The sequence below is a fragment of the Hippichthys cyanospilos genome, chromosome 13 (genome assembly GCF_059441005.1).
Source record: "Hippichthys cyanospilos isolate Australia breed blue-spotted pipefish chromosome 13, RoL_Hcya_1.0, whole genome shotgun sequence".
Taxonomy (NCBI): domain Eukaryota; kingdom Metazoa; phylum Chordata; class Actinopteri; order Syngnathiformes; family Syngnathidae; genus Hippichthys; species Hippichthys cyanospilos.
In genome coordinates this window covers 10,481,436-10,492,469 of record NC_142381.1, presented here as the reverse complement: position 1 = coordinate 10,492,469, position 11,034 = coordinate 10,481,436, and the positions used below count along the sequence as shown (strand labels likewise).

Sequence of the window (11,034 nt, the reverse complement as noted above, 5' to 3'; positions counted from 1 at the left end):
CAAACTATCTTAATCTTTGAATGAATACATTTAAAGAATGCATTATTACTATGATCATCATTAATGTATTTATTTTTAAAAGCACCTCTCTGATCACAGCACAACTGGTGTGTGTCTCTTCTCACGTGCATGTGTGTACTATGCGGTTTCCACAGCAGATGCAGCTGTTCGGCCATGTTGGACTTCGCCTGTGTCACTAAGATGCTATTTTAGGGACATGTGTTGTTAGAAAGGTCAGATAAAGAAGCAAAGGCATCCTCGCAAAGCGGAGGGAGAGGGTGTCGGGTGAATGGGGCAGAGAGACAACAGAGTGGAGAAGAAAGCGCAGAACTACGTTGAGAGGCTTGTGGAGAAGTCAGTCTGATTTAACTTCTGATGTAATGGATGCGGACGCAGTGAACCAGGAGGCACATGAGTCTTCAGAAAAGACAGGCCAGGCTGATTCAAGCAACACCAAGCAGGTCGGTATATGCGTTTCTGTTTAATCAGAAATTATCCATGTCTATCTAAAATGTACTGTCTTCATCAATTCTGACATAAAACGCTCATTCTGAAACATTCTCCAATCCTAAAAAAATCTCTTTACAGTACAGATGATGGAATTCCAATAATATATTTCAAATGCAATTTGCAATAGAGTGCTTGAAAATGAAAGCAAAAAATGCACAAGAAAACGTTGCAATTGGAATGTTTTAATATTTTTTCTTGTATATTAAGAGAATGCACCTACAGGACAACTATAATTTCATTGCTCTCTAACCCAGCTCATCCATAAGGTGAGATAGGCTGATGCTAGGGCCCAGTGGACTCTAGAGGACATTGAAAATCATCTGATCCTGTATTTCATTTCCAATACTATTTTACATTCAAAGAAATCATTACTAGTCTTAACACTTAATTTAATTTAAAGGGAAAAGGGAGTGCAAAAAATTATTAATATAGCAATGACTTTATTTGAGCTCAGTATTTCTGACCAGCAAGAGCAATGGCTTATGCGCTGTGCACCTGCATTGAAATAACTCTTGAGTTCCCAATTTAGTGGTTGCACGTTTCAAATACTGTATTACACTTTAAAAACAGCTGGGTTAAAAATAACCCAATCATGAGTAAGATAGAACCAGTTCGACCCAACTTTCTTTTTTTCTTTTGCACAAAGCAACCCCAAAAGTGTGTCGTTTTGTACGAGACAACCTCAAACATTTGGTTGTTTTGTATAATGTAAATATTGAATCATTCCTTTTTTGACCAATAATTGGGTTATTTTTTTACCCATCTGTTTTGAGCGCGCATGGTGGTAGTAGCAGTTTTAAAAAGGGCGATGAAAAAAGGGCGCTGCATTGGCTAAGAATGGCCCTGGTCCAACATAAAAGCATGTATGCACTTTTTCTTAATCGTGAAACTCAAATTAAGAAAAAGCAAACAAACACAACTAACTCAACTGTTTTTAAAACTCACAAAAAAGCAAGAAGATAAATCATACAAGCAAAATTGATCTGCAATTTTCAACCTCATTCTTGCGCGGTCATTAGGATTTCACTTGTCAACGTGTTCCAGAGATGAACCCCCCTTTGAGAGTGAACACTGACCACCCCTATGTAAAATGTCTAAATCGAGATGGTCCACAAATCCCAGAGTGGTGTTTCCTATCTCACGTTGCATGACTGCTTGTCAGATCTCCTGAGGAGAGTGCTGACTAATATTAGCTGCTCTTACTTCAAACAATAATATTGAGTGTCAACACAACAAATATCGCTACTTCTTCTCCTCACATTATCAAGGAATCAAATAAAGATCTGCTGGAGTGTTTCCTAACCTTTATCGAGAAAAGTCAAATATGTTACATCATTATCCGATGATAGGGAAGGCCCTAGTGGATTAAATTGTCAGTTCACCCATTAGTTCATTATTAAATGAGTTTTGTTATTAATGTACGCATTGAACAACTAAAACTGTGTAAACTGTTTGGATTTAGTTTGCAAGTGCACTTTTGAAAGCGTTTATGCAAGCAAAGAAGGCCAGCAAGGCCCAACTGCTCACAAGTCCATCTGTGGAATGTGCAATGAATGTGTGAATTGAGTCGCTGAGTGAGCTATATTCTGTTTGCCCTGCAGAAAGATGAACCAGAGCTTGTGCAGAACAACGACGCAGAGCGAATTGCAGCGGAAGGTCAGGGGCTAATGACAGAGGTGAAGGAAGATTCCACACCGCATGTTGAGGGAGATGAGGCTGTAGACATGCACCCGCAGCAGACAACTGATTCAAAGTTGATTGAAGGTGGCAGTGAAGGCACAGGACAAGAAGACCACAAGGATCCTGAAGTTGTAGCAAAAGAAAACGATAGGGATGAGGTCAAAAACAAAGGGAAGGAGAAGGTGCAAAGCAAAGAAAAAGCCAAAAACATGGGTGAAAACTCAGGTGTTGATAATAATGCAGAAAAGGTGGAAGGGGAAATTAAACAAGTCAAAGAAGATCAAGCAAAAGACAGAGAAAGGCCGAAAGAGGCTGAAAAACAAGGGAAAGCCAAAAGAACCCCAAAAGCAACACCTCTTGCTACATCTCGTCCTAGACCTTCGGCTCGCTCTGGCCGAGCTTCCAAAAAGAGTGACATCATCGCTAAGTTCCAACAGGGCGCGCCTGAGTGAGTCACAAAACACAAGATATACGTAATTATGTACACATCTGTTTTAGCTAGCTTGTATTATCCATCTATCTATCTATCTATGTATCTATCTATCTATGTATCTATCTATCTATCTATCTATCTATCTATCTATCTATCTATCTATCTATCTATCTATCTATCTAAACTAGCTAACTAGCTAGCTATTGATCTACTGTATTTATCTATTATCTTTCTATCATTCACCTACTGTATTTATCCATACTTTTCACTTTTCATCTCAACTTTTTTCGTCATTGATCCATCTATCCATCCAACCATCCAACCATGCATCAATCCACTGACAAAAAGTGTGTATCTGTTTGTTGCATGTCTAGGACACCAATACCACGCAACTTCAAAATTCAGAAGTCATCCACAGCTTCGGCCACGGGAGCTTCCATCAAGCAGAGAATGTTGCAGTGGTGCCGCAGCAAAACTCAACACTATAAAGTATGCTGTCAAACGTTTCAGCCTTCTTTCTAATTCAATCAACTCACAACATGAAACTGTCTCTATCATTCAGGGAGTCAACATAGAAAATTTCTCCTCGTCTTGGAGCGACGGGATGGCTTTCTGTGCATTGATCCACCGTTATTTTCCTGATGCTTTCGACTATAACGCCTTAAAACCCACTGAAAGGGAGAAGAACTTCACACTGGCGTTCCAGACTGCAGAGTATGAATGGATCTGTGTCTAGCGCTTGTCTGTCTATCTATTTATCTATGTATTTATCTATGTATTTCTTTGCCCATCCATCCAGCCATGATTGATTTCTTTCATAGCTTTGTTCTCCTCTTACTATTTGTATTCCATGCTATTCTCCAAAGGTCGTTGGCAGACTGCTGGCCACTGCTGGAAGTGTCTGACATGCTCATGATGGGAAACAACCCAGATCCCATGTGTGTGTTCACCTACGTCCAGTCTCTGTGTCACAGCCTCTCCAAACTGGAGAAAGAGAAGAAAGAAAAAGAGGAGAAAGAAAAAGAGGAGAAAGTCAAAACAGATGAAGAAAAGGACGAGACGGGAGAGGATGCCAACAGGGAGCTGTCAGAGGTCAAGGATGAGCATGCTGAGAATAGGACACTGGTGAGTGCCCAGGAGGAGAAAGACAAAGATAACTCAGAAACAACTGGAGAGGAACAAAAGGCACCAAAGAGCTGTGAGACAGAGGGAGAAGGAGAAGTATCTGTGGAGGCAGAGTCCTAGGGAAAAAAAAGACCTCCCAAATTATTCAGAATTGAGAATGTCTTAGTTTGTTGTTGGTTAACACTGTCACTTGTGGAAGCTGTGTCACGTTACTTTTTGTACAAGATATCTTTTTGTGCACATGAAGTACACACCGTTTATTTGTAATGTTTGTGTCGTCTTAAGAAAATGAATCCTACAACCTTTTTTTAATGATTCAAGGAGCCATTTAAGAGTTGGAGAACAAAATTTTAATGGACAGTAAAGAAAGATGATAATTGCAGTTGTGGGATGAATAAAATATTGGAGATATAATTATCTGAAAGAGTTTTGAATTAGCTCCTAATAATAATAATAATAATAATAATAATAATAATAATAATAATAATAATAATAATAATAATAATAATAATGAAATTAGTAAAATTAAGCATTAAACACATAATACATTAGTATTACGGGCATTCTGCAAACGTCGACCTACTGCAGTACACATATTTACTTAAATTATTAACCTTATACAGTGACTGTACTGTTATCCCTTCCCATTTCCATCCCCTGGCTGTGGTCAGGGAACACAGAGGGCCAGAGATGTCCTCAGAGTAACGGCCCTTAGAGGTCGAACTAGAGTGGAGCCTGTGGCTGACCAAACATGATAACAAGTACTGTTTACTCTTGAAATTGTAATTTGCTACAAAAGCACTGTAGGTAACAGCTTTACAACGCTCTCTTTCATTCTCACCTTTCCGTCCTATCGACCAGGAGTTTACACTCGCCCTCATTTGTTGATGTTGCAGCAGCTAATCACGTGTCTTGTAGGCGTGCCATAAACTGACAGATTGCCTGGGCAGTTCATAAAGCCTCGGCAGACTTTTGTTGGTCAGGGCAGGGGTAGGGAACTCTGGTTCCTTGAGAACCATATCTTACCTGTTTATGATGTGTCTCACGTTCGACACACTTGATTGAAATGATCAGGATCGTATTGACCTGGTGGTGACTTAAAATGTAGCAATAAAACTTCGAAATAAAGCAAGAAGAGGTGGCAGGTGTATCCTAAGCATTACGGTAATTAGTGTCACATACCGGAAATGCTATTGTGTTGTAGCTCTTTGCAGACTGAAGCTAATCTAGCCATTGTAGCCTTACGTTTTCCTTCTTCAGCGGGTTTTTTTTCCCGGTGTCGAACGGACTAATGACAGCAAACATGCCGACGGAAAATTTGAATCTCGAGTCTCAGCTTTTATCGATCATGGACGTGCTGGTGAAAGCGGCGGTGATGGAAATAAGCCAGCTATTCTCGGAGAGCTCAGCGTCCCTTCGACTGCATCTCAGCCAGAGCCTGAGGGACAACGAGAGCCTGAGGATGAGGATGAAAGCGATGAGGAGCGAGATGTTCTCCCTCCGCCTGCAGACCAGGAGCAATCGGCCTGCCAGTCGATTCTCCGCCTTCAGAGCAAACGTGACCAAAGCCCGAAACAAAACACCAGGTAACGAAGCCACAAAAAGTTTCAGTCACATAATGTATGTATGTTCGTTTAATTTCATAGATTATTCGATTTACATGCAACCAACATTAATAGACAGTTCCTTTAAAACAGATTGTAAATTCGACAGAGCAATAAATAAGTACGTAATAAATATTAGGGAGGTCTGATTACCCCCCCCCCCCCCCCCCCCCAACCATCGATACGAGTAAGAGTCCTCTACTCTTGTGTACACACCGATATCAAGTAAATAACAAAATGATAACATTTTGATTCATAAAATAGTAATTTCAAAGAAATTCAATTATTTCTAAAAAAAAAAAAGTGGTAGATCAGTCAATTTATAGTACAGAATTTTAAATTGTACAGAATTTTAAATTCAAGATAAAACAAAAATACGTAATTCAGTCGGATGGCTCAAAAAAAAAATCCTAAACACTAAGAAAATTTAGCAAAAGTGTTTAGCTTTCATCTGGACAGTTTCAGGGGGGGTGTCTTTCTCAGTTTTCACATTCAATGCATCATTCTTATTGAGCTCATTCATGCTGCCTGTAAGTGTTTGCCATAGCATAGCCATACCTATTGGGCTCCTAAATCAACCCGGTTAATTATTTCCCAGGGGACGTGAGACCTCTGACTGACTGAAAGTGCATGAGGCGAGTCAACCGTCTCAAATGATGCGCTTCACTGACTTGAATTAGCAGACTCACATAAACAACGCACATTGATTTGGTTCACTGACTGAAGTTGGCTTACTCGGATGATTTAGTTCACTGACTCAAGTAAACGCAGTCGCCAGATACACAGCAGACACATGATATTGTTCACTGATATCACAAGTAACACATTAAATAATGCAATAGACAAGTTGTTACACATAATGGATAACATGGTTTATGCATATGCTATTTTAATGGCACTATGCAATGATAATGTCATTATTATTAGGGCCAAAGCACCAGGTTGTGCGAAGGCGTTCGTTGTGCTGGTAGGTGGCGGTTCGACCTTTGCATCCTCTGCCTTCCAAACACAAATATCATTTTCGTTTGTTTGTGATGGGCCTTTTTTTTAAGTCAAGAAATCATTCACATCAAATAAACACTATCTTTAATCATTGATAATTTTGCATTGCATTTTTAGTTGTCTTAAAGTCTCTAGCAACCCAAGAAACTTCTTCCAGCTCTGTGCATGTGGCGCCTGATACGTCCCCTCCTGGTACAAAAGAGGTACTGTTACTTGTATTTATTTATTTATTTTATTGACAGCCTACAGCAACATATGCGATGTGTTGTTTTTAACGTGCACTTGCTTTTTTGTTTAGCGCGTGCTTGACGAGATACCTGATGTCATCCTGATCAAAGATGAAGAGGATACCGGAGTATGTGAGCCAAGTGAAAGTGAGTCAAGTGTGCAGTCACATTGTTTTGAAACATACATCCCTCAAAGCCTTACTTACATGGACAAATGTATTTGGAAACTGCACTCAAAGTGTACCTGTCATGCTCAGAGTCAAGAAAAGCTGCATCCAATCATGTTTTTGCTTTCACTGGTTGTATTTAGCAAGCTTATAACACCTAAAGAAAACTGCATTTTACAGCATTGTTGACAGTCGTCTTTGCTTCCATTATGTCCCCAGGAATGTGTGGCATTTTCTTCACTCTATCAATTTTTTTGAGTAAATACTAATGGATTTAAGACACTAGCATTGACTGGAAGATAATGTAAGGAAAGTGACTGTCAATGATATTGTGTCACATCTCTGCTTCATGCTGGCTGCGCGAATGTTTTGGGCCCCACAAATACAATTTAAAATCCTAAAGATTGGTCATTTATTATGCTGTCTGATTTAAAATGACACGGCTCCGACTGCACAGTCTGTGTCGGGTCCTTTTTTTTTTTCAAACCTTTTGAAAGCCATGAGCTATACAATGCATACAATAATGAGCTTACTAAGCCTGTGTATATAGACCTAAATGAATCTTACGGGTGCTTGGTCTTTGCCGACACAATCAGTGCTGTACCACTAGGTATTTCTTTTTTGTCCTTTTTTGATGCCAAAGTCACACAGTGAGTGGCGCATGCTTGTAATCAGTAAAGTCGCCAAACGAGCATACAATTCGCGGTGTGATTCTGTCCGCATAGACTTGGAATTTTGTATTTTAGAGTAGAGTTTATCTTTTGCTTTTTCACAAAAAATAGCTATGGAATTGCAAATTAATAGTCGCCAAGAGTCCTGCTTACATTGGAGATAAGACACTGGGCATACTGCCTTGATGCAATGCATTTCTAGGCAGGCAAACCCGGAATATCTGCGGGTGAAAGCAATTTCATCGCCTATTCACGTGTGCCAATCATTGTTGAAAGTTCAAAGAGTGCAAACAAATCCAAAATCTCACTCCGTCCACTTAGCAAGTGAGCAGGGAATGCTTTCAAACCAAATGGGAATGTCGACTCATCCGTACACACGCCACAAGATGGCGACAAAGTATTAGTATAATAGGGCCTTGGGCTGTTTAAAGATGCTCATCCTCTCGCCAACATTTGGTGTCAATATGGCACTCAAGTAACACTTTTATGTAAGACAGTGCTTGCAAAATGAATGCTCTCATATCTCTAAAAGTGTTTCTTTTCTTTCCCTGACAGGACTAACTCTGTCTTAGGAAATTCTAAGGAATTTGCTTGTTTTTTTTTGTCCATGGTGGCAGTATGTGCTTGATCTGACATTGCATTTTGTATTTTCAGATCAAGACGCCTTCTTAAATCCATCCGCACAGATTGACGTTTCCACTTGTGCACAGAACAGAGAGCCTTCTGGATCTTCTTCTGTGCCAGGAAATAACGAGGAGCTGAGAATCATTAGCGTTCGCGGACGAGCACAAGCGCCTCTTCAGGATGAGATTCAAACCCTCTTTTCTGCAACTGATCAGGTTTTTAATTCCCAGGACCTTACAGTCACTCGTGATGGTTTCCTGAGTGTCGTCCCTAGTGCCAGTGACAGAGCGCTGCCGAGAAATACTCAGCTGGACAAAGCCCCCGCGTCTCAGACCACCATTTTAAGAACGACCGATGGTAACGGAGGACATTCCAGTCACATCGACCAGTTCCCCCAGCAGTCCAATCCTGGTTTTCCAACTCACGCTGTCAACAAATCTTTTGATTGCAATGCCTGTGGCATGTCATTCCCGGTCCGTGAGGAGCTGGTGTTGCACCGGATCACTCACACAGGGGAGCTGCACATTTCATGCGCTATGTGCGGCAAGTCATTTGCCAACAAGACCACACTGGGCATTCACATGCGCATACACACTGGAGAGAAGCCATATGCGTGTTCGATTTGCGGGAAGCGCTTCACGCAGAATGGCAGCTTGAAGATCCACCTGAGGACACACTCCGGAGAGAAACCGTACTCCTGCTCCCAGTGCACATCCAGCTTTAACAACCCGAGCAACCTTCGGAGGCACATGATGACACACAATGCCAACGGACCTCTCTGATTGCAATCCGTGGAAAATCATTATTAATAGTGAGGTGAAAGAGTATTTGCCACCTTCCTAATTTCCACAAAGACAACCCAACTAAATGTTCATGATGATTTTTCTCATAAAGAGGCAAAAAAACACCCCAAAAAACTGTCTAACCTCACGTGACAAACAACATGCACACCTAAGAACAATTTAGAGTGTCCAATTCACCTGCCTTGCATGTTTGGGTTTAAATTATTATTTTTTTTTGAATGTGGGAGAAAGTTAAAAAAAATGTATGTCTACAATACCCACACCATTCTAATATTTATAGAGCAGTAGCAAGATTTAGGAATGGAGAATGGGGCAAATATCTTTTCATGTCACTGTGGTACTCTTGGCCTCTTTTGTGCAAATGGCTTGTAGTTGTAACCTTTGTTCTATACTCTACTGTTTTGGACACATGGTTTAGAAAAGACCAAAAATTACATACCGACAACACCAGCATTGGCAAATAAACTAATACTGTTTTATTGCAGATTATGTTGTTTTTATCCTGTAAATGACCCAAATCCAGCCACTTATATCACTTGTGATTGCATTACTTTACCTTGACTATGATGGTATTGCTGCAACATTGTCCACGAGTGAAAACGTGTATAAATACACAGTACAAGTACAGTATATTGTACGTGCTCAACTTTACAACTTTAGAGACACTTCATTGTTACCATCCAAATGTTCTAATCGGTTACTTTGTAATTAGTTGTTCCTTACAGGATTTCATCCATTTAATTTCATTCTATCCACTCAAAATTTCAGATTTTGATGAGACATTTAGGTCCTTCTACTTTGCAGATTCTGAAATAGTTAAGTCAGGTTATATAACCACTGTCAATTTTAAATTTAAGCAGGAAAGTTTGTTCGTTGACCTGTTGCAGTGCATATGTTATCTAGCTACAGACGTGACAAAGAGCGTTGGGAGTTTGTTTAATGTTTTAACCTACCTCCATAGTTGTTGTTGTCGTTGTTGAAATCGTCCTTTTTTGTATTTTTGTACTTCTCTTTCCTGTAGTTCCTATGATTAATATTTGTAGCTCTGTTGGTTTAAAATGAATAAACGTTTTTTGAACACTGTTTTGTTTTTTTTTCTCTTTTGGTCGTCATATGTTGCCCAATTGCCCAGACGTTCGTCACAGCATGATAAATGTAATACAGTTCTTTCTGAACCTGGGAAATTCCTTGCATAATGGTCCTTCCTGTCCACCCTTTGCTGAAGGTAATTTTTTTTTTTTTTTTTATGGCTAGGGGCAGTCTAATTTCATTCTCTCATTTCATTTTCAATGCCACACATGATAGCAATAGTATTTTAAAAAAATGACTAGCAGCTGTAAATTATTTGTTTTGTGTCAGTTTGCACCACTTTTTTTGTGGGTCGTGTGGCATGTGGAATGTTGTGTGTGTATTTCCACGAGCGGCATGCTTCCTCTCGGGCTATTGTTCTTGGGTAATCACTGAAATGACATCAGAGTGAGTTCATGTGGACGAGAAGTAGGAGTAGAGAAGGGAGGTGGCCAGTTTTTTTCTGCTGTAAAACAGTTTAAATCCCAAACTACTCATTCATAACCTGAGTAACAAAAAGCTGAAACAAATGTTAAGTCCAGTTTTTATCATCTGGTATTTAGTAAAGTACATCTGATAGATATGGTAAACAACTCAGGACAGAGCACACTTTGTTTGAAGACAGACTCTTTTCTTTCAAGTGGGCAAAAGTATTGGAACATGTGACTGATGAGTTGTTTCTCGTTGCTCTCAGATGTTGTTTTTTAAACTGATGGCTTAAATATTCATGTTTGTTCTTCGCTTGGATTTTAACTGTGAAAACTGTATTTATTGTTAAGCATACGTCAAGACCTATCTGTGGGAGGAAATCAAACCATGTTGAAGATGAGAGGAGGGCACTTTGATCAAACAACTTTGATCTTTGTACAAACATTGGACAAAGCCAATATAAGTTGGAATGTTTCAAAAATAAATGATTGGTACACAGAGCAACAGACGTCAAACAGTTCGGTCAAGGTATTAACGCCAGTTGATGGCAGAAACACTGAGAGCATTGCAAAGCATGCTGGGAAGCGCGTTGCCGCTCCGTCAGTACAATTCTGTCAATTCTATCCCCAGTTGTCAACAAGTGCAGTTTTGCCACACTTGTGATGTAAGTTTCCTACAAGTATGCCAAAGT

The 11,034-nt window shown here is 39.9% G+C and overlaps 2 protein-coding genes across 2 annotated transcripts in view; both read left to right on the top strand.

Moving 5' to 3' along the window:
- The window catches only part of smtnl1 (smoothelin-like 1), a 7,628-nt gene extending 3,542 nt beyond the window's left edge, over positions 1-4,086 (top strand). The window contains exons 2-6 of the mRNA XM_088431801.1: positions 156-461; positions 2,112-2,638; positions 2,998-3,112; positions 3,186-3,337; positions 3,490-4,086. Of these exons, the coding sequence (XP_088287927.1) occupies positions 381-461; positions 2,112-2,638; positions 2,998-3,112; positions 3,186-3,337; positions 3,490-3,868 (1,254 nt within the window). The 5' untranslated portion in view covers positions 156-380 and the 3' untranslated portion in view covers positions 3,869-4,086. The remainder of the gene's footprint in view (positions 1-155; positions 462-2,111; positions 2,639-2,997; positions 3,113-3,185; positions 3,338-3,489) is intronic.
- A 638-nt stretch (positions 4,087-4,724) lies between these two features.
- Positions 4,725-9,929, top strand: LOC148413796 (uncharacterized). Its single transcript, XM_088430616.1, has 4 exons — positions 4,725-5,334; positions 6,472-6,557; positions 6,653-6,728; positions 8,074-9,929. Exons 1-4 carry the CDS (start codon positions 5,040-5,042, stop codon positions 8,823-8,825), a joined length of 1,209 nt encoding a protein of 402 aa, XP_088286742.1. The 5' UTR covers positions 4,725-5,039; the 3' UTR covers positions 8,826-9,929.
- Positions 9,930-11,034: the final 1,105 nt, after the last annotated feature.